Here is a 22842-nt window from a genome sequence, read left to right on the forward strand (position 1 = left end):
AACGTGCAAGTCCTGAAGACCTTCGCGGCTGTAGATCAGGCTGGTCAGCACTCGTCCCCGTGGAGTGAGAGAGAAGCAAATAACAGACACAATGTTTCTGCTGAGGTGTGACACCCGAGGAAGGCTCCACAGCCGAAACGTTGTGTTTTCTTCTCTTTCCAGCATGGAATTAAACGATGTATTGTCCCAATATATAATAATAATTAATAATTGCTTACACTTATATAGCGCTTTTCTGGACACTCCACTCAAAGCGCTTTACAGGTAATGGGGATCCCCTCCACCACCACCAATGTGCAGCCCCACCTGGATGTACAAAAATATGTTTGTTCCGAGAATATATCTCCCACTCCCGCGGTGCACTGCCGTCAGATGAGACTCCAAACCCCCCCGTGTTATCTCGTCGTCACACCCCAGCCAGTCTGAACAGCCCGTGTGCAATGGCGGCACCTGCAAGCCGTCGGTGTGTTTGCGGGCGCTGCGGGCGCAGCCGTCGCTAAGAGGGGGGCGGGGCCCCCCGAAAAAAACAATGTTCTAATAAAGTGGGGGGGAAAAGGTTTTCGTTTATTTTTTTATAACGATTGAAAAATATTGTCACTCATCTAACATTGCAATCAAATTAAATACATTTTTATTTAAAAAAAGGCGTCGCTAGGCTCCGCGCCCCATCGGGGGTCCCGGGACGGGATGTATGATGCGACACGCCAGGCGGTCCGGTAGCCAGACACGGTTTAATCTCATCCCGTGCATCAGAAAGCCGGGCTAGCGACAGTCTCTCAGACAACGGCTCACAGGGCCGTCACACGCTGTGTGTGTGTGTGTGTGTGGCAGAGCGGTGGCACTGTGGCTGGGAGGTTGCCGGTTCAAATCCTGCAACCGGTAGAGGAATCCTACTCCATTGGGTCCCTGATCAAGGCCCTTCACCCCAACTGCTCCAGGAGCGCCGTACAATGGCTGACCCTGCGCTCTGATCCCCAGCTTCTCTCCCTGTCTGTGTGTCTCAGGGAGACCGAGCTGGGGAATGCGAAAGGACACATTCCTGTTGCGAGAGATTGTATAGGGCCAATAAAGAGATCTTATCTTAAAAACGACATAGACCTTGCCTCCGATATTGTAGCGTCGATGAGGTAACCAGCCTCTGGAGAGTCTCGTGTCTCAGACGGGCGCTCAAACCCGCCCCCGGGGCAAAATAAAACACAAGACTTCACCTCCCGTGAACACCGTGAAGACGCTCAGTCGTGCCCTGGAGCCGAGCCCGCCGCCTCAAGCCGAGGGCCGGGTCAACGGCCGCGCGGGGTCCGTGGGATAGCCGTGCTATCGCGTGCTGGTCACACACATGCGCCGTCCCGTCATGCCGAGGTCACTGGATACCTGCTTCTGACGGGACACCAAGGAATGTCTTTTTTTTCTCTCTCTCTCTCCCTTTATCGGCCTCAGCGCGCTTCCGTCCCGCCCCGGTGCGTGACTCTCAGATTCACCAGCCCTGCATGCTGCGCCGCTCGGAGCGTGAAGCGAGCGGGACACGCAGGTGGGGCGGGACACGCAGGACCAGACCAGGTCCATCACTCTGCTCTCCTCCCCACCGAGGGCTGCTGTGTGTGAGCAGACTGGAGCTTCATCCAGGTGGGGGAACACACTGGTGGGGGTGGAGGGGATCCCCATTACCTGTAAAGCCTTTGAGTGGAGTGTCCAGAAAAAAGCGCTATATAAGTGTAAGCAATTATTATAATTATTATTATAAAGCCCAGTGAGATCAGGGTAAAAACACAGTCCAGTGCAGTAAAGCCCAGTGAGATTGGGGTAAAAACACAGTCCAGTGCAGTAAAGCCCAGTGAGATCAGGGTAAAAACACAGTCCAGTGCAGTTAAGCCCAGTGAGATCAGGGTAAAAACACAGTGCAGCCCATTTCGATGTCTCAGCCCATATATCTGTGTCACTCCACAGGTCATCAACCACAGGACAATTCTAGGGTGTCACCCCAGTGTCCTGGCCAAATTTCCCCCTGGTCTTTACCCATCATGGCCTCCTAATAACCCCCCTCTCTGAACTGGCTTCATCACTCTGCTCTCCTCCCCACTGAGAGCTGCTGTGTGTGAGCAGACTGGAGCTTCATCCAGGTGGGGGGACACACTGGTGGGGGTGGAGGGGATCCCCCTGACCTGTGAAGAGCACTATACGCTATATCAGTGTGAGGATATTATAGTATAAGATATCAGAATATCTATAGGAATATTTAGTCTTGAACAGATAAGATTGGTAGGTCAACCTTTTATTTGTAACGTCTTATATTCTATAAAAGGGGGGTCCCAGACCTGGTTTTTGGGGTACCCTATGTCAGGCGGAGCTTTTCTTGCCTCCCAGACTCACATTCTTCCTGTTTGTGGAAAACTGAGCTTCACAGTGAAAGCAGACAGTGAGACCTGAAACACTGCCATTGAATCGCATCCAGAAAGTTAAGGGTTAAGATCCAAGGAGGTGTCTGGGGGTTCCCGGGACCAGAGCTGGGAACCCCGCCTCCCTCTGGAAGGAGCAGTTCTCTTCCCCCAGCTGACATCACCAGAGGCGGAATGGCTCCTGTTTTCTACACAAGTTGCTCTTCCACATTTCCCAGATGACAGTCATTGCAGCTGGGCAGCCTTCCAGCCCAGAATCCGACACTCAGCATGAAGCGAAACCCAGCTGCTTTTACCCAAACCTGCTGGACGGGTCCAGTGAGGGGCACCCCTCCCCGATACTGACGCTGCAGGCCTCTCTCACTCCCTCCCCCTTCGTCCCTCTCTCCCTCCCCCACCCCCTCCCTGTGGATCACTCCCTCTCTCTCTCTCCCCCTCCCTTTGGATCACTCTGTCCCTCTCTCTCCTCCTCCCTGTGGATCACTCCCTCTCCCTCTCTCTCTCTCCTCCTCCCTGTGGATCACTCTGTCTCTCTCTCTCCCCCTCCCTGTGGATCACTCCCTCTCTCTCTCTCCCTCCCTGTGGATCACTCCCTCTCTCTCTCTCCCCCTCCCTGTGGATCACTCTGTCTCTCTCTCTCCTCCTCCCTGTGGATCACTTTCTCTCTCTCTCCTCCTCCCTGTGGATCACTCCCTCTCCCTCTCTCTCTCTCCTCCTCCCTGTGGATCACTCTGTCTCTCTCTCCTCCTCCCTGTGGATCACTCTGTCTCTCTCTCTCCCCCTCCCTGTGGATCACTCCCTCTCTCTCTCCCCCTCCCTGTGGATCACTCCCTCTCTCTCTCTCCTCCTCCCTGTGGATCACTCTGTCTCTCTCTCTCCCCCTCCCTGTGGATCACTCCCTCTCTCTCTCTCCTCCTCCCTGTGGATCACTTTCTCTCTCTCTCCTCCTCCCTGTGGATCACTCCCTCTCTCTCTCCCCCTTCCTGTGGATCACTACCTCTCTCTCTCTCCTACTCCCTGTGGATCACTCCCTGTCTCTCCTACTCCCTGTGGATCACTCCCTGTCTCTCCTACTCCCTGTGGATCACTCCCTCTCTCTCCTCCTCCCTGTGGATCACTCTGTCTCTCTCTCTCCCCCTCCCTGTGGATCACCCCCTCTCTCTCTCCCCCACCCTGTGGATCACTCTTTTATTGTGTCCCGTACTGTGCTGTCTGCAGCGTGTGGCCCTAACTGCTGTGCTGCGTGTCCCGAGAGAGCGCAGCACGAGGAAGAGTCCCAGTGTACGTACACACACACAAAGCAGATGAGCTCCTCTCTCCCACTCTCACTGGGCCCCTCAGGCGCTTGGATGAGCGCCCTGCCGCAGCTGGGCGTGGAGCTAAGAGCCACAAGCAAGCAGGGACTGTGGGACTGCAGGAACACTGCCCCCTTGTGGTCATTACAGCAGCCAGCAGCTGTGTCCCCCCGCAGCCCTACTGGAGCTCCGCAGTGTGAGCCTGGCCAGTACCTGGAGGGGAGACTCCTGGGAAAGCTGAGGCTGCTGCTGGGAGAGGTGTGAGTGGGACCAGCAGGGGGGGCTCACCCTGCAGTCTGTGTCTGTGTAACATACTTCTGAAGAAAGATACGATAAGATGTGAAGAAGGGGTTAACTGATTCCTTTCTGTACAAGGACTGGACGTCCTGTGACAGGCTAGAGTTATGGCAGGAAAGGGGGATAACTGATAAGGATTCCTGATGCCAGCTAGGAAGCCCCCAGGGAAGGAAACCCAACACTGACCATTAAGAGTGACCAAAGTCTGTGAACTGGCCAGACACCGTGACCTCCCCTCATTACCATGGTAACGAGCTACGTCAGAAGCGGCAGAAAAGGGCTATACTGTATAAACTGGAAGTTTTGTACCGGTACTTTGAACAAAACTTCGGTTTTGTTGTTCCTTGCATGCAATAAAACTCATCTGTTTAACTTCATCTCGGGATCCAGAACTTATTTGTCTGTTACAGAACTTCAGATGAGGGGATCCCCATGACCTGAGAAGTGCTTTGAGTGGGGTGTCCAGAAAAACCCTATACAAGTGCAGAGGAGTAATAACCAATAATAACCCATTCAATTAGCTGCCCTTTCGCCAGTTAACACTGCCCCCTAGTGGCCCATACCAGCCATTACCCCACTGACATTGACCACCACTATCTCAGACTTCAGCACAGGAAGGAGCACAGATAACTAACAATTACACACAGAAAGAATCAGGAAATGAGATCTCAACTTTTTTTTTTAATAAAAATACACAATGCAAAAAATAGTGAACGTATGTACAGAACAATATTTTACAGGAAATGCAGCCAGCTGCCTGGGAGAGGGATGGGGGCGAGTGTGATCGGGACAGGGCGGCTAGGCTGGACTCTTGGGTACAATAATCTTGGCCTCGGGCACTGCGACCTCTCTGTCGCCCCCTCCCTCCCCACGCTACTTCTTGGAGAACTTGGCCTGCTTGTGTTTCGGGGGAGCCCACTTCAGACACAGGCTGTCCACTGGAAAGGAAGAGAAAAAAAATCGCACCCAGTTAAATCAAAGCCTTGCCGCTCCGCCCTCACAGGGAGGGAGTCTGGGATCTGGAAGAGGCAGAGGAGAAGAGGGGGCACACAGGGGAAGAAAGGGAGAGGCGGGGAGAGGGATCGGGAGAAAGAGAACAAGGGGCAGTGAGTCTGGGGCACCTGTGATGGGGGGCTTCTTGTACTGGGCAGATTTGAGGTGCTCCTCCACCAGCTTGGGGGTGACGCAGATCACATGCTGCCCCTTCCAGTACTTGACCATGTTGAGGGACTGCAGCGTGCTGATGATGTCATTCTGAGTGATGCTGGTCATCTGGCTGAAGGAGAAGGGGGGCGGGAGTGAAATACCGACACTGATCACCTTCATCCATCTGTGGCATCTGTCTCTCTGCTCTCTACATGAGGGTCTGTATTAATCTGTGTGAGGAGTGTCTCTGGGGTCTGTACTAATCTCTCTGTGTGAGGAGTGTCTCTGGGGTCTGTATGAGGGTCTGTACTAATCTCTCTGTGTGAGGAGTGTCTCTGGGGTCTGTATGAGGGTCTGTACTAATCTCTCTGTGTGAGGAGTCTCTGGAGTCTAGATCAGTATAGAAATATGCACATACCTGAGATCTTTAATAGACAGTGTGCCTCTGAAGTCTCTCAGGATCTCCAGTAGCACCCAGGACCAGTAGCTCCTGTAGCTCAGCTTGCCCAGGTCAGACAGGGGTTTCTCTGGGGAGCCCACTGTGCTCTCCAGCTTCGACAGCTCATAGCCTAACAAACAGAAAAACAGAACAGTCAGTAGAGACACCCTGACTGGACACTCCAGTACATTAACACTGCACTGAGAGAGAGAGGGGTTAATACAGACACACTGACTGGACACTCCAGTACATTAACACTGCACTGAGAGAGAGGGGTTAATACAGACACCCTGACTGGACACTCCAGTACATTAACACTGCACTGAGAGAGAGGGGTTAATACAGACACACTGACTGGACACTCCAGTACATTAACACTGCACTGAGAGAGAGGGGTTAATACAGACACCCTGACTGGACACTCCAGCACATTAAATGCAACTGAAAAAAATGCAGGGTTAAAACACAAATCAGAATGTGCAAGTGAAAGCATGCACAGGGGTGTTCACACCACTCACTGAAAGCTATGAGGAATTTCCCATATCCTCTCCTCTGGTAGGGGGGCAAAGTCAGGATGCAGGCCACGTTGTTCCCGTCCGGAGACTCCTTCTCCTGAAGGGAAAGGACGGGTGACGATAAACGCACTCACGAATCGGAGCCGAACCGGCCGGACACGCCCCTCCCTTCGCCAGGACGATATTTTCTCCCCCCTGCCCGTTGCCCCAGTGGCCCAATCAGCCACAGTGCGCAGCTCAGAGGCCCAGCGGAGACGCACAGCTCCACCGGCTCCTCCCCGCGAAACTGCCCCGAAACCCCTCTCCCGCAGCAGCTACTGGGCGGCGCCCTGCTGCTGTCCCACAATGCCGAGGGAGGGTGTGGCAGGGGAGTCCTGTTCTCTTTAAATCGGCGAACTTTGTACTGTACTGCTGTCATCCCAGCCCGTTTATCACGAGGATGGGGGGGGGTGGATTAGAGGAGTTGAATCTATCACTGAAAGTCCCCTGAAGAACAGTCTGGGAACGAAACACGCCCCCCTGTGGCTGGTCCTGCGACCAGCTCGCTGTGCCGAGAGCCTCACCTACTGCAGAACTACAGGTGGGTAGCTGCGTCAGCATGCGTAGGCTGCAGAGGAACAAGTAATAGGTTTATTCCCTGCTGAAAAAAAGAAGAAAGAGAACACAATGTTTCGGCCGTGGAGCCTTCTTCAGGTGTGAGAGAGACAGAGACAGACACTTCTTTCTTCTTTTTTACAGCATGGAATAAACCTATTACTTGTTCCTTTACTACAGAATTACTATTGTTATTAATAATAATAACACTGACATTTATATAGCGCTTTTACAGACTCTCCACTCAGAGCTCTTTACAGGTACAGGTGGATGATGGGTTATTAGGAGGCCATGATGGGTAAAGACCAGGGGGAAATTTGGCCAGGACACAAGGGTAACACCCCTACTCTTCTCAAGAGATGCCCTGGGATTATTAATGACCACAGAGAGTCAGGACCTCGGTTTTACGTCTCATCTGAAGAATGGAGCCTTTTTTATAGTCTAGTGTCCCCGTTACTATACTGGGGCATCAGGACCCCCACAGTCCACAGGGTGTGCGCCCCCTGTTAGCTTCTTCCAGCAGCAGCCTTAGCTTTCCCAGGAAGTGTCCCATCCCCATTACCTGTAAAGCGCTTTGAGTGGACTGTCCAGAAAAGCGCTATATAAGTGCAAGGAATTATTTTTTGAACAACAACAATAATAATATCCAGGTCCTGGCCAGGCTCACACTGCTGAGCTCCAGTGGGTTGCCAGTGCTGAGCTGCAGGGGGGGATGCAGCTGGTGGCTCTTACTATCACATCACCACAACACTTTCAATAACGGCTCTATCCAGTACAGGGTGGTGGGGGAGCCAGAGCCTATCCCAGCATCCAACGGGCTCAAGGAAGGGTTCCCCCTCGCACAGGGCAGACACACAATAACACACACTCACACCAGGGCCAGTTTTCCCAGAAGCCAATGAACTCACCTGCATATCTTTGGACAGTGGGAGGAGACCCATGGGTTTCGCTAGGGAGTGATGCTAACCACCCAGCCGCAAAACTGGGGTCTTCTGATTATAACATCAGAAATATGTTTAAAACCCAAGAGCGGGAAACACTTCTTTACACAAAGGGTGGTGGGAGTGTGGTATAAGCTGCCCAGACATGTAATTACGACAGGACTGGTTAGTGTTAGTACTGGTGTTACTGGTGCGGTTCCCCACAATGAGCCGCCCCCTGCCTGCCAGTGCTGTTAGTACTGGTGTTACTGGTGCACTACCCCATGAGGAGCGCCCCCTGCCTGCCAGTGATGTTAGTACTGGTGTTACTGGTGCACTACCCCATGAGGAGCGCCCCCTGCCTGCCAGTGCTGTTAGTACTGGTGTTACTGGTGCACTACCCCATGAGGAGCGCCGCCTGCCGGCCAGTGCTGTTAGTACTGGTGTTACTGGTGCACTACCCCATGAGGAGCGCCCCCTGCCTGCCAGTGCTGTTAGTACTGGTGTTACTGGTGCACTACCCCATGAGGAGCGCCCCCTGCCGGCCAGCCCTGTTAACACTGGTGTTACTGGTGCACTACCCCACGAGGAGCGCCCCCTGCCTGCCAGTGCTGTTAGTACTGGTGTTACTGGTGCACTACCCCATGAGGAGCGCCCCCTGCCTGCCAGTGCTGTTAGTACTGGTGTTCCTGGTGCACTACCCCATGAGGAGCGCCCCCTGCCTGCCAGTGCTGTTAGTACTGGTGTTACTGGTGCACTACCCCATGAGGAGCGGCCCCTGCTGGCCAGCGCTGTTAGTACTGGTGTTACTGGTGCAGTACCTTGGAGAAGTACCCCACTATGTGCGCCCCCTGCCTGTCCACCTCTGTCAGGATGTAGAAGACGAAGGGCTCCACGTCGAAGTACAGCGTCTTGTGGTCCAGGAACAGCTTGGCCAGCAGACACAGGTTCTGACAGTAAATCTGCCACAAACACACGCTAATCAATCACAGACCAGCGGCACACAACGACCACGCACAGAACACCCGTTAATCAATCACAGACCGGCACAACGCAATGATCACGCACAGAACACGCTAATCGATCACAGACCGGCACAACGCAATGATCACGCTAATCAATCACAGACGGGCACAATATATAAGCAATGATCACACACATAACACACTAATCAATCACAGAGTGGCGCAACGCAATGATAACACACAGAACACGCTAATCAATCACAGAGCGGCACAATGCAATGATCACACACAGAACACGCTAAACAATCACAGAGTGGCACAATGCAATGATCACGCACAAAACACGCTGATCAATCACAGAGTGGCGCAACACAATGATCACACACAGAACACATGCTAATCAATCATAGACCGGCGCCACGCAATGATCATGCAGAGAAGACGCTAATCAATCACAGAGTGGCACAACACAAAGACCACACACAAATCACAGACTGGCAGAGAAAGAAATTCAGGCTGCACTGCTTTTCCAACACAATGACTGAACACAACACATGACTCCTGTGCCCCCACTGCGGAGGAGTGCCGGGGCGACAGGGCCCCCCAGCGGAGGAGTGATGGGTTATCCTCTCCTCTAACTGCTACGACACCAGTTATCACAGTGCACCTTGTCTCATTAGGACGCTGTGGATGCGCTGCCCAGCTGTTTGCAGAGTTTGGTCAAGCCGGTATCACTGTTTTACACTGTCAGTACTCCAGCACAGCGCAATGTCACTGCAGGTACCTTGTGGTCTCGGCCGTCCACCTCGTACACAGAGATGTTGCTCTTTCTGTAGATCTCCTTCCCTGGGGGCTGTCTCCACTGGCACTGCGTCTGAAAGAGAGAGAGGCGAGCTGGTCAGCCCCATGACCGGGTGACGTGAACTACTGCCTGGCCCCTGTCCATCTGTACTCAGACCCTCAGTTCTCCTTTTGCCTGCTCTCCCATCCTCCACCCTTTAGTCCCTCACCAGGTGGTGTATGTCTCCCTCTCCCCCCCTCTCTCTGTCACCAGGTAGTCTCTGCCTCCTGCCCCCCCCCCCCTTTCCTCATCAGGTGGTCTCTGCCTCCTGCTCCCCCCTATCCCCTCCCTCATCAGGTGGTCTCTGCCTCCTGCTCCCCCCTATCCCCTCCCTCATCAGGTGGTCTCTGCCTCCTGCTCCCCCCTATCCCCTCCCTCATCAGGTGGTCTCTGCCTCCTGCTCCCCCCTATCCCCTCCCTCATCAGGTGGTCTCTGCCTCCTGCTCCCCCCCCCCCCTTTCCTCATCAGGTGGTCTCTGCCTCCTGCTCCCCCCTCCCTCATCAGGTGGTCTCTGCCTCCTTCTCCCCCCTCCCCCCTCCCTCATCAGGTGGTCTCTGCCTCCTTCTCCCCCCTCCCCCCTCCCTCATCAGGTGGTCTCCCCCCCCTCACCAGGTGGTATCGGAAGGTCTTCTCGTACTTCATGTACTTCAGACAGTACTCGCAGATCCACAGCTTGGGCTGCTTGCCGTAGTCCTCCGGGAACGGGGAGAAGTACCAGGCGTCGATCTCGAAATTCCCAATCTGGATTTTATCCACATACTTCACCTTCGTGATCTGGGAGAGGGGGGCAGAGGGAGAGGGGGATCACTCACACGGACTGGTGAGACCAGAGGGGCACATCCACGGGTCCCCTCCACACCGACGCACACAGCCGCTCTCTCTTACCGCCTCGTGCTCCTTCTCCAGGGCTGCTGTGGTCGGGTCCATTTCCGCATAGGTCTGAAACACAGGAGAGGTCCAGTCAGTCACAGCACCGTGCAGCCCGGACAGCCCCGGTCACAGTGCAGTACAGCCCAGACAGGCCCGGTTACTGTGCAGTACAGCCCAGACAGGCCCGGTTACTGTGCGGTACAGTGTGGTACAGCACAGACAGAACCAGTCACAGTGTGGTACAGTGTGGTACAGCCCAGACAGGCCCGGTCACAGTGAGGTACAGTGTGGTACAGCCCAGACAGGCCCGGTCACAGTGTGGTACAGTGTGGTACAGCCCAGTCAGGCCCGGTCACAGTGAGGTACAGCCCAGACAGAACCAGTCACAGTGTTTCACAGTGTGGTACAGCCCAGACAGAACCAGTTACAGTGTGGGACAGTGTGGTACAGCCCAGACAGAACCAGTCACAGTGTAGTACAGCCCAGACAGGCCCGGTCACAGTGTGGTACAGTGTGGTACAGCCCAGTCAGGCCCGGTCACAGTGTGGTACAGCCCAGACGGGCCCGGTCACAGTGAGGTACAGTGTGGTACAGCCCAGACAGGCCCGGTCACAGTGTGGTACAGTGTGGTACAGCACAGACAGAACCGGTCACAGTGTGGTACAGCCCAGACAGGCCCGGTCACAGTGTGGTACAGTGTGGTACAGTGTGGTACAGCCCAGACAGAACCAGTCACAGTGTTTCACAGTGTGGTACAGCCCAGACAGAACCAGTTACAGTGTGGGACAGTGTGGTACAGCCCAGACAGGCCCGGTCACAGTGTGGGACAGCCCAGAAAGGCCCGGTCACAGTGTGGGACAGTGTGGTACAGCCCAGTCAGGCCCGGTCACAGTGAGGTGCAGTGTGGTACAGCACAGACAGGCCCGGTCACAGTGTGGTACAGTGTGGGACAGCCCAGACAGGCCCAGTCACAGTGAGGTACAGCCCAGACAGGCCCGGTCACAGTGAGGTACAGCCCAGACAGAACCAGTCACAGTGTTTCACAGTGTGGTACAGCCCAGACAGAACCAGTCACAGTGTTTCACAGTGTGGTACAGCCCAGACAGAACCAGTCACAGTGTTTCACTGTGTGGTACAGCCCAGACAGAACCAGTTACAGTGTGGGACAGTGTGGTACAGTACAGACAGAACCAGTCACAGTGTAGTACAGCCCAGACAGGCCCGGTCACAGTGTGGTACAGTGTGGTACAGCCCAGACGGGCCCGGTCACAGTGAGGTACAGTGTGGTACAGCACAGACAGGCCCGGTCACAGTGTGGTACAGTGTGGTACAGCCCAGACAGGCCCGGTCACAGTGAGGTACAGTGTGGTACAGCCCAGACAGGCCCGGTCACAGTGTGGTACAGTGTGGTACAGCCCAGACAGGCCCGGTCACAGTGAGGTACAGTGTGGTACAGCCCAGACAGGCCCGGTCACAGTGTGGTACAGTGTGGTACAGCCCAGACAGGCCCGGTCACAGTGTGGTACAGTGTGGGACAGCCCAGACAGGCCCAGTCACAGTGAGGTACAGCCCAGACAGGCCCGGTCACAGTGAGGTGCAGTGTGGTACAGCCCAGACAGAACCGGTCACAGTGAGGTACAGTGTGGTACAGCCCAGTCAGGCCCGGTCACAGTGAGGTACAGCCCAGACAGAACCAGTCACTGTGTTTCACAGTGTGGTACAGCCCAGACAGGACCAGTCACAGTGTTTCTCAGCGTGGTACAGCCCAGACAGAACCAGTCACAGTGAGGTACAGTGTGGTACAGCCCAGACAGAACCAGTCACAGTGTGGTACAGTGTGGTACAGCACAGACAGGCCCGGTCACAGTGAGGTACAGTGTGGTACAGCCCAGACAGGCCCGGTCACAGTGTGGTACAGTGTGGTACAGCCCAGTCAGGCCCGGTCACATTGAGGTACAGTGTGGTACAGCCCAGACAGGCCCGGTCACAGTGTGGTACAGTGTGGTACAGCCCAGACAGAACCAGTCACAGTGTGGTACAGTGTGGTACAGCCCAGACAGGCCCGGTCACAGTGTGGTACAGTGTGGTACAGCCCAGACAGGCCCGGTCACAGTGAGGTACAGTGTGGTACAGTGTGGTACAGCCCAGACAGGCCCGGTCACAGTGAGGTACAGCGTGGTACAGCCCAGACAGAACCGGTCACAGTGTGGTACAGCCCAGACGGGCCCGGTCACAGTGTGGTACAGTGTGGTACAGCCCAGACAGGCCCGGTCACAGTGTGGTACAGTGTGGTACAGCCCAGACAGGCCCGGTCACAGTGAGGTACAGTGTGGTACAGTGTGGTACAGCCCAGACGGGCCCGGTCACAGTGTGGTACAGTGTGGTACAGCCCAGACAGGCCCGGTCACAGTGTGGTACAGTGTGGTACAGCCCAGTCAGGCCCGGTCACAGTGAGGTACAGTGTGGTACAGCCCAGTCAGGCCCGGTCACAGTGTGGTACAGTGTGGTACAGCCCAGTCAGGCCCGGTCACATTGAGGTACAGTGTGGTACAGCCCAGACAGGCCCGGTCACAGTGTGGTACAGTGTGGTACAGCCCAGACAGAACCAGTCACAGTGTGGTACAGTGTGGTACAGCCCAGACAGGCCCGGTCACAGTGAGGTGCAGTGTGGTACAGCACAGACAGAACCAGTCACAGTGTGGTACAGTGTGGTACAGCCCAGACAGGCCTGATCACAGTGAGGTACAGTGTGGTACAGCCCAGACAGGCCTGATCACAGTGAGGTACAGTGTGGTACAGCCCAGACAGAACCAGTCACAGTGAGGTACAGTGTGGTACAGCCCAGACAGGCCCGGTCACAGTGTGGTACAGTGTGGTGCAGCCCAGACAGAACCAGTCACAGTGTGGTACAGTGTGGTACAGCCCAGACAGGCCTGGTCACAGTGAGGTACAGTGTGGTACAGTGTGGTACAGCCCAGACAGGCCTGGTCACAGTGAGGTACAGTGTGGTACAGTGTGGGACAGCCCAGACAGGCCTGGTCACAGTGAGGTACAGTGTGGTACAGTGTGGTACAGCCCAGACAGGCCCGGTCACAGTGAGGTGCAGTGTGGTGCAGCCCAGACAGAACCAGTCACAGTGTGGTACAGTGTGGTACAGCCCAGACAGGCCCGGTCACAGTGAGGTGCAGTGTGGTACAGTGTGGTACAGCCCAGACAGAACCAGTCACAGTGTGGTACAGTGTGGTACAGCCCAGACAGGCCCGGTCACAGTGAGGTGCAGTGTGGTACAGTGTGGTACAGCCCAGACAGGCCTGGTCACAGTGAGGTACAGTGTGGTACAGTGTGGTACAGCCCAGACAGGCCCGGTCACAGTGAGGTGCAGTGTGGTACAGCCCAGACAGGCCCGGTCACAGTGTGGTACAGTGTGGTACAGCCCAGACAGGCCCGGTCACAGTGAGGTACAGTGTGGTACAGCCCAGACAGAACCGGTCACAGTGTGGTACAGTGTGGTACAGCCCAGACAGGCCCGGTCACAGTGAGGTACAGCCCAGACAGGCCCAGTCACAGTGAGGTGCAGTGTGGTACAGCCCAGACAGGCCCGGTCACAGTGAGGTGCAGTGTGGTACAGCCCAGACAGGCCCGGTCACAGTGTGGTACAGTGTGGTACAGCCCAGACAGGCCCGGTCACAGTGTGGTACAGTGTGGTACAGTGTGGTACAGCCCAGACAGGCCCGGTCACAGTGAGGTACAGTGTGGTACAGCCCAGACAGAACCGGTCACAGTGTGGTACAGCCCAGACAGGCCCGGTCACAGTGTGGTACAGTGTGGTACAGTACAGACAGAACCAGTCACAGTGTGGTACAGTGTGGTACAGCCCAGACAGGCCCGGTCACAGTGAGGTACAGTGTGGTACAGCCCAGACAGGCCCGGTCACAGTGAGGTACAGTGTGGTACAGCCCAGTCAGGCCCGGTCACAGTGAGGTACAGTGTGGTACAGCCCAGACAGGCCCGGTCACAGTGTGGTACAGTGTGGTACAGCCCAGACAGGCCCGGTCACAGTGTGGTACAGTGTGGTACAGCCCAGACAGGCCCGGTCACAGTGTGGTACAGTGTGGTACAGCCCAGACAGGCCCGGTCACAGTGAGGTACAGTGTGGTACAGCCCAGACAGGCCCGGTCACAGTGTGGTACAGTGTGGTACAGCCCAGACAGGCCTGATCACAGTGAGGTACAGTGTGGTACAGCCCAGTCAGGCCCGGTCACAGTGAGGTACAGCACAGACAGAACCGGTCACAGTGTGGTACAGCCCAGACAGGCCCGGTCACAGTGTGGTACAGTGTGGTACAGCCCAGACAGGCCCGGTCACAGTGAGGTACAGTGTGGTACAGCCCAGACAGGCCCGGTCACAGTGTGGTACAGTGTGGTACAGTGTGGTACAGCCCAGACAGGCCCGGTCACAGTGAGGTACAGTGTGGTACAGCCCAGACAGAACCGGTCACAGTGAGGTACAGTGTGGTACAGCCCAGACAGAACCAGTCACAGTGTGGTACAGTGTGGTACAGCACAGACAGAACCAGTCACAGTGAGGTACAGCCCAGACAGGCCCGGTCACAGTGTGGTACAGTGTGGTACAGCCCAGTCAGGCCCGGTCACAGTGTGGTACAGTGTGGTACAGCCCAGACAGGCCCGGTCACAGTGAGGTACAGTGTGGTACAGCACAGTCAGGCCCGGTCACAGTGTGGTACAGTGTGGTACAGCCCAGACAGGCCCGGTCACAGTGTGGTACAGTGTGGTACAGTGTGGTACAGCCCAGACAGGCCCGGTCACAGTGTGGTACAGTGAGGTACAGTGTGGTGCAGCCCAGACAGGCCCGGTCACAGTGTGGTACAGTGTGGTACAGCCCAGACAGGCCCGGTCACAGTGTGGTACAGTGTGGTACAGCCCAGACAGGCCCGGTCACAGTGAGGTACAGTGTGGTACAGCCCAGACAGGCCCGGTCACAGTGTGGTACAGTGTGGTACAGCCCAGACAGAACCAGTCACAGTGTGGTACAGTGTGGTACAGCCCAGACAGGCCCGGTCACAGTGAGGTACAGTGTGGTACAGTGTGGTACAGCCCAGACAGAACCGGTCACAGTGAGGTACAGTGTGGTACAGTGTGGTACAGCCCAGACAGGCCCGGTCACAGTGTGGTACAGTGTGGTACAGCCCAGACAGGCCCGGTCACAGTGAGGTACAGTGTGGTACAGCCCAGACAGAACCAGTCACAGTGAGGTACAGTGTGGTACAGCCCAGACAGGCCCGGTCACAGTGTGGTACAGTGTGGTACAGCCCAGACAGAACCAGTCACAGTGTGGTACAGTGTGGTACAGCCCAGACAGGCCCGGTCACAGTGTGGTACAGTGTGGTACAGCCCAGACAGGCCCGGTCACAGTGAGGTACAGTGTGGTACAGTGTGGTACAGCCCAGACAGGCCCGGTCACAGTGAGGTACAGCGTGGTACAGCCCAGACAGAACCGGTCACAGTGTGGTACAGCCCAGACGGGCCCGGTCACAGTGTGGTACAGTGTGGTACAGCCCAGACAGGCCCGGTCACAGTGTGGTACAGTGTGGTACAGCCCAGACAGGCCCGGTCACAGTGTGGTACAGTGTGGTACAGCCCAGACAGGCCCGGTCACAGTGTGGTACAGTGTGGTACAGTGTGGTACAGCCCAGACAGGCCCGGTCACAGTGAGGTACAGTGTGGTACAGCCCAGACAGAACCGGTCACAGTGTGGTACAGCCCAGACAGGCCCGGTCACAGTGTGGTACAGTGTGGTACAGTACAGACAGAACCAGTCACAGTGTGGTACAGTGTGGTACAGCCCAGACAGGCCCGGTCACAGTGAGGTACAGTGTGGTACAGCCCAGACAGGCCCGGTCACAGTGAGGTACAGTGTGGTACAGCCCAGTCAGGCCCGGTCACAGTGTGGTACAGTGTGGTACAGCCCAGACAGGCCCGGTCACAGTGTGGTACAGTGTGGTACAGCCCAGACAGGCCCGGTCACAGTGTGGTACAGTGTGGTACAGCCCAGACAGGCCCGGTCACAGTGTGGTACAGTGTGGTACAGCCCAGACAGGCCCGGTCACAGTGAGGTACAGTGTGGTACAGCCCAGACAGGCCCGGTCACAGTGTGGTACAGTGTGGTACAGCCCAGACAGGCCTGATCACAGTGAGGTACAGTGTGGTACAGCCCAGTCAGGCCCGGTCACAGTGAGGTACAGCACAGACAGAACCGGTCACAGTGTGGTACAGCCCAGACAGGCCCGGTCACAGTGTGGTACAGTGTGGTACAGCCCAGACAGGCCCGGTCACAGTGAGGTACAGTGTGGTACAGCCCAGACAGGCCCGGTCACAGTGTGGTACAGTGTGGTACAGCCCAGACAGGCCTGGTCACAGTGAGGTACAGTGTGGTACAGTGTGGTACAGCCCAGACAGGCCTGGTCACAGTGAGGTACAGTGTGGTACAGTGTGGGACAGCCCAGACAGGCCTGGTCACAGTGAGGTACAGTGTGGTACAGTGTGGTACAGCCCAGACAGGCCCGGTCACAGTGAGGTGCAGTGTGGTGCAGCCCAGACAGAACCAGTCACAGTGTGGTACAGTGTGGTACAGCCCAGACAGGCCCGGTCACAGTGAGGTGCAGTGTGGTACAGTGTGGTACAGCCCAGACAGAACCAGTCACAGTGTGGTACAGTGTGGTACAGCCCAGACAGGCCCGGTCACAGTGAGGTGCAGTGTGGTACAGTGTGGTACAGCCCAGACAGAACCAGTCACAGTGTGGTACAGTGTGGTACAGCCCAGACAGGCCCGGTCACAGTGAGGTACAGTGTGGTACAGCCCAGACAGGCCCGGTCACAGTGTGGTACAGTGTGGTACAGCCCAGACAGGCCCGGTCACAGTGAGGTACAGTGTGGTACAGCCCAGACAGAACCAGTCACAGTGTGGTACAGTGTGGTACAGCACAGACAGGCCCGGTCACAGTGAGGTACAGTGTGGTACAGCCCAGACAGGCCCGGTCACAGTGTGGTACAGTGTGGTACAGCCCAGTCAGGCCCGGTCACATTGAGGTACAGTGTGGTACAGCCCAGACAGGCCCGGTCACAGTGTGGTACAGTGTGGTACAGCCCAGACAGAACCAGTCACAGTGTGGTACAGTGTGGTACAGCCCAGACAGGCCCGGTCACAGTGTGGTACAGTGTGGTACAGCCCAGACAGGCCCGGTCACAGTGAGGTACAGTGTGGTACAGTGTGGTACAGCCCAGACAGGCCCGGTCACAGTGAGGTACAGCGTGGTACAGCCCAGACAGAACCGGTCACAGTGTGGTACAGCCCAGACGGGCCCGGTCACAGTGTGGTACAGTGTGGTACAGCCCAGACAGGCCCGGTCACAGTGTGGTACAGTGTGGTACAGCCCAGACAGGCCCGGTCACAGTGTGGTACAGCACAGACAGAACCAGTCACAGTGTGGTACAGTGTGGTACAGCCCAGACAGGCCTGATCACAGTGAGGTACAGTGTGGTACAGCCCAGACAGGCCTGATCACAGTGAGGTACAGTGTGGTACAGCCCAGACAGAACCAGTCACAGTGTGGTACAGTGTGGTACAGCCCAGACAGGCCTGGTCACAGTGAGGTACAGTGTGGTACAGTGTGGTACAGCCCAGACAGGCCTGGTCACAGTGAGGTACAGTGTGGTACAGTGTGGGACAGCCCAGACAGGCCTGGTCACAGTGAGGTACAGTGTGGTACAGTGTGGTACAGCCCAGACAGGCCTGGTCACAGTGAGGTACAGTGTGGTACAGTGTGGTACAGCCCAGACAGGCCCGGTCACAGTGAGGTGCAGTGTGGTGCAGCCCAGACAGAACCAGTCACAGTGTGGTACAGTGTGGTACAGCCCAGACAGGCCCGGTCACAGTGAGGTGCAGTGTGGTACAGTGTGGTACAGCCCAGACAGAACCAGTCACAGTGTGGTACAGTGTGGTACAGCCCAGACAGGCCCGGTCACAGTGAGGTGCAGTGTGGTACAGTGTGGTACAGCCCAGACAGGCCTGGTCACAGTGAGGTACAGTGTGGTACAGTGTGGTACAGCCCAGACAGGCCCGGTCACAGTGAGGTGCAGTGTGGTACAGCCCAGACAGGCCCGGTCACAGTGTGGTACAGTGTGGTACAGCCCAGACAGGCCCGGTCACAGTGAGGTACAGTGTGGTACAGCCCAGACAGAACCGGTCACAGTGTGGTACAGTGTGGTACAGCCCAGACAGGCCCGGTCACAGTGAGGTACAGCCCAGACAGGCCCAGTCACAGTGAGGTGCAGTGTGGTACAGCCCAGACAGGCCCGGTCACAGTGTGGTACAGTGTGGTACAGCCCAGACAGGCCCGGTCACAGTGTGGTACAGTGTGGTACAGTGTGGTACAGCCCAGACAGGCCCGGTCACAGTGAGGTACAGTGTGGTACAGCCCAGACAGAACCGGTCACAGTGTGGTACAGCCCAGACAGGCCCGGTCACAGTGTGGTACAGTGTGGTACAGTACAGACAGAACCAGTCACAGTGTGGTACAGTGTGGTACAGCCCAGACAGGCCCGGTCACAGTGAGGTACAGTGTGGTACAGCCCAGACAGGCCCGGTCACAGTGAGGTACAGTGTGGTACAGCCCAGTCAGGCCCGGTCACAGTGAGGTACAGTGTGGTACAGCCCAGACAGGCCCGGTCACAGTGTGGTACAGTGTGGTACAGCCCAGACAGGCCCGGTCACAGTGTGGTACAGTGTGGTACAGCCCAGACAGGCCCGGTCACAGTGTGGTACAGTGTGGTACAGTACAGACAGAACCAGTCACAGTGTGGTACAGTGTGGTACAGCCCAGACAGGCCCGGTCACAGTGTGGTACAGTGTGGTACAGCCCAGACAGGCCTGATCACAGTGAGGTACAGTGTGGTACAGCCCAGTCAGGCCCGGTCACAGTGAGGTACAGCACAGACAGAACCGGTCACAGTGTGGTACAGCCCAGACAGGCCCGGTCACAGTGTGGTACAGTGTGGTACAGCCCAGACAGGCCCGGTCACAGTGAGGTACAGTGTGGTACAGCCCAGACAGGCCCGGTCACAGTGTGGTACAGTGTGGTACAGTGTGGTACAGCCCAGACAGGCCCGGTCACAGTGAGGTACAGTGTGGTACAGCCCAGACAGAACCGGTCACAGTGAGGTACAGTGTGGTACAGCCCAGACAGAACCGGTCACAGTGTGGTACAGTGTGGTACAGCACAGACAGAACCAGTCACAGTGAGGTACAGCCCAGACAGGCCCGGTCACAGTGTGGTACAGTGTGGTACAGCCCAGACAGGCCCGGTCACAGTGTGGTACAGTGTGGTACAGCCCAGACAGGCCCGGTCACAGTGAGGTACAGTGTGGTACAGCCCAGTCAGGCCCGGTCACAGTGTGGTACAGTGTGGTACAGCCCAGACAGGCCCGGTCACAGTGAGGTACAGTGTGGTACAGCACAGTCAGGCCCGGTCACAGTGTGGTACAGTGTGGTACAGCCCAGACAGGCCCGGTCACAGTGTGGTACAGTGTGGTACAGTGTGGTACAGCCCAGACAGGCCCGGTCACAGTGAGGTACAGTGTGGTACAGCCCAGACAGGCCCGGTCACAGTGTGGTACAGTGTGGTACAGCCCAGACAGGCCCGGTCACAGTGAGGTACAGTGTGGTACAGCCCAGACAGAACCGGTCACAGTGAGGTACAGTGTGGTACAGTGTGGTACAGCCCAGACAGAACCGGTCACAGTGTGGTACAGTGTGGTACAGCCCAGTCAGGCCCGGTCACAGTGTGGTACAGTGTGGTACAGCCCAGACAGGCCCGGTCACAGTGAGGTACAGTGTGGTACAGCACAGTCAGGCCCGGTCACAGTGTGGTACAGTGTGGTACAGCCCAGACAGGCCCGGTCACAGTGTGGTACAGTGTGGTACAGTGTGGTACAGCCCAGACAGGCCCGGTCACAGTGAGGTACAGTGTGGTACAGCCCAGACAGGCCCGGTCACAGTGTGGTACAGTGTGGTACAGCCCAGACAGGCCCGGTCACAGTGAGGTACAGTGTGGTACAGCCCAGACAGAACCGGTCACAGTGAGGTACAGTGTGGTACAGTGTGGTACAGCCCAGACAGGCCCGGTCACAGTGAGGTACAGTGTGGTACAGCCCAGACAGAACCGGTCACAGTGAGGTACAGTGTGGTACAGTGTGGTACAGCACAGACAGAACCAGTCACAGTGTGGTACAGTGTGGTACAGCCCAGACAGGCCCGGTCACAGTGTGGTACAGTGTGGTACAGCCCAGACAGGCCCGGTCACAGTGAGGTACAGTGTGGTACAGCCCAGTCAGGCCCGGTCACAGTGTGGTACAGTGTGGTACAGCCCAGACAGGCCCGGTCACAGTGTGGTACAGTGTGGTACAGCCCAGACAGGCCCGGTCACAGTGTGGTACAGTGTGGTACAGCCCAGACAGGCCCGGTCACAGTGTGGTACAGCCCAGACAGAACCAGTCACAGTGTAGTACAGTGTGGTACAGCCCAGACAGAACCAGTCACAGTGTGGTACAGTGTGGTACAGCCCAGACAGGCCCGGTCACAGTGTGGTACAGTGTGGTACAGCCCAGACAGGCCCGGTCACAGTGAGGTACAGCCCAGACAGAACCGGTCACAGTGTGGTACAGCACAGACAGAACCAGTCACAGTGTGGTACAGTGTGGTACAGCCCAGACAGGCCCGGTCACAGTGTGGTACAGTGTGGTACAGCCCAGACAGGCCCGGTCACAGTGTGGTACAGTGTGGTACAGCCCAGACAGGCCTGATCACAGTGAGGTACAGTGTGGTACAGCCCAGTCAGGCCCGGTCACAGTGAGGTACAGCACAGACAGAACCGGTCACAGTGTGGTACAGCCCAGACAGGCCCGGTCACAGTGTGGTACAGTGTGGTACAGCCCAGACAGGCCCGGTCACAGTGAGGTACAGTGTGGTACAGCCCAGACAGGCCCGGTCACAGTGTGGTACAGTGTGGTACAGCCCAGACAGGCCTGATCACAGTGAGGTACAGTGTGGTACAGCCCAGTCAGGCCCGGTCACAGTGAGGTACAGCACAGACAGAACCGGTCACAGTGTGGTACAGCCCAGACAGGCCCGGTCACAGTGTGGTACAGTGTGGTACAGCCCAGACAGGCCCGGTCACAGTGAGGTACAGTGTGGTACAGCCCAGACAGGCCCGGTCACAGTGTGGTACAGTGTGGTACAGTGTGGTACAGCCCAGACAGGCCCGGTCACAGTGAGGTACAGTGTGGTACAGCCCAGACAGAACCGGTCACAGTGAGGTACAGTGTGGTACAGCCCAGACAGAACCGGTCACAGTGTGGTACAGTGTGGTACAGCACAGACAGAACCAGTCACAGTGAGGTACAGCCCAGACAGGCCCGGTCACAGTGTGGTACAGTGTGGTACAGCCCAGACAGGCCCGGTCACAGTGTGGTACAGTGTGGTACAGCCCAGACAGGCCCGGTCACAGTGAGGTACAGTGTGGTACAGCCCAGTCAGGCCCGGTCACAGTGTGGTACAGTGTGGTACAGCCCAGACAGGCCCGGTCACAGTGAGGTACAGTGTGGTACAGCACAGTCAGGCCCGGTCACAGTGTGGTACAGTGTGGTACAGCCCAGACAGGCCCGGTCACAGTGTGGTACAGTGTGGTACAGTGTGGTACAGCCCAGACAGGCCCGGTCACAGTGAGGTACAGTGTGGTACAGCACAGTCAGGCCCGGTCACAGTGTGGTACAGTGTGGTACAGCCCAGACAGGCCCGGTCACAGTGTGGTACAGTGTGGTACAGTGTGGTACAGCCCAGACAGGCCCGGTCACAGTGTGGTACAGTGTGGTACAGCCCAGACAGGCCCGGTCACAGTGAGGTACAGTGTGGTACAGCCCAGACAGAACCGGTCACAGTGAGGTACAGTGTGGTACAGTGTGGTACAGCCCAGACAGAACCGGTCACAGTGTGGTACAGTGTGGTACAGCCCAGACAGGCCCGGTCACAGTGTGGTACAGTGTGGTACAGCCCAGACAGGCCCGGTCACAGTGAGGTACAGTGTGGTACAGCCCAGTCAGGCCCGGTCACAGTGTGGTACAGTGTGGTACAGCCCAGACAGGCCCGGTCACAGTGTGGTACAGTGTGGTACAGCCCAGACAGGCCCGGTCACAGTGTGGTACAGTGTGGTACAGCCCAGACAGGCCCGGTCACAGTGTGGTACAGCCCAGACAGAACCAGTCACAGTGTAGTACAGTGTGGTACAGCCCAGACAGAACCAGTCACAGTGTGGTACAGTGTGGTACAGCCCAGACAGGCCCGGTCACAGTGTGGTACAGTGTGGTACAGCCCAGACAGGCCCGGTCACAGTGAGGTACAGCCCAGACAGAACCGGTCACAGTGTGGTACAGCACAGACAGAACCAGTCACAGTGTGGTACAGTGTGGTACAGCCCAGACAGGCCCGGTCACAGT

General features: G+C 56.7%; 1 protein-coding gene across 1 annotated transcript in view; it reads right to left on the minus strand.

The window, feature by feature from the left end:
- Nucleotides 1-4646: 4646 nt before the first annotated feature.
- The window catches only part of kat8 (K(lysine) acetyltransferase 8), a 29385-nt gene continuing 11189 nt past the window's right edge, over nucleotides 4647-22842 (minus strand). Inside the window, exons 4-11 of the mRNA XM_088637445.1 lie at nucleotides 10292-10345; nucleotides 10016-10180; nucleotides 9349-9438; nucleotides 8421-8561; nucleotides 6089-6182; nucleotides 5550-5700; nucleotides 5107-5261; nucleotides 4647-4923 (exon numbers count right to left, since the gene is read on the minus strand). Of these exons, the coding sequence (XP_088493571.1) occupies nucleotides 4859-4923; nucleotides 5107-5261; nucleotides 5550-5700; nucleotides 6089-6182; nucleotides 8421-8561; nucleotides 9349-9438; nucleotides 10016-10180; nucleotides 10292-10345 (915 nt within the window). The 3' untranslated portion in view covers nucleotides 4647-4858. The remainder of the gene's footprint in view (nucleotides 4924-5106; nucleotides 5262-5549; nucleotides 5701-6088; nucleotides 6183-8420; nucleotides 8562-9348; nucleotides 9439-10015; nucleotides 10181-10291; nucleotides 10346-22842) is intronic.

Source organism: Lepisosteus platostomus, chromosome 6 (genome assembly GCF_059453375.1).
Source record: "Lepisosteus platostomus isolate fLepPlt1 chromosome 6, fLepPlt1.hap1, whole genome shotgun sequence".
NCBI lineage: Eukaryota > Metazoa > Chordata > Actinopteri > Semionotiformes > Lepisosteidae > Lepisosteus > Lepisosteus platostomus.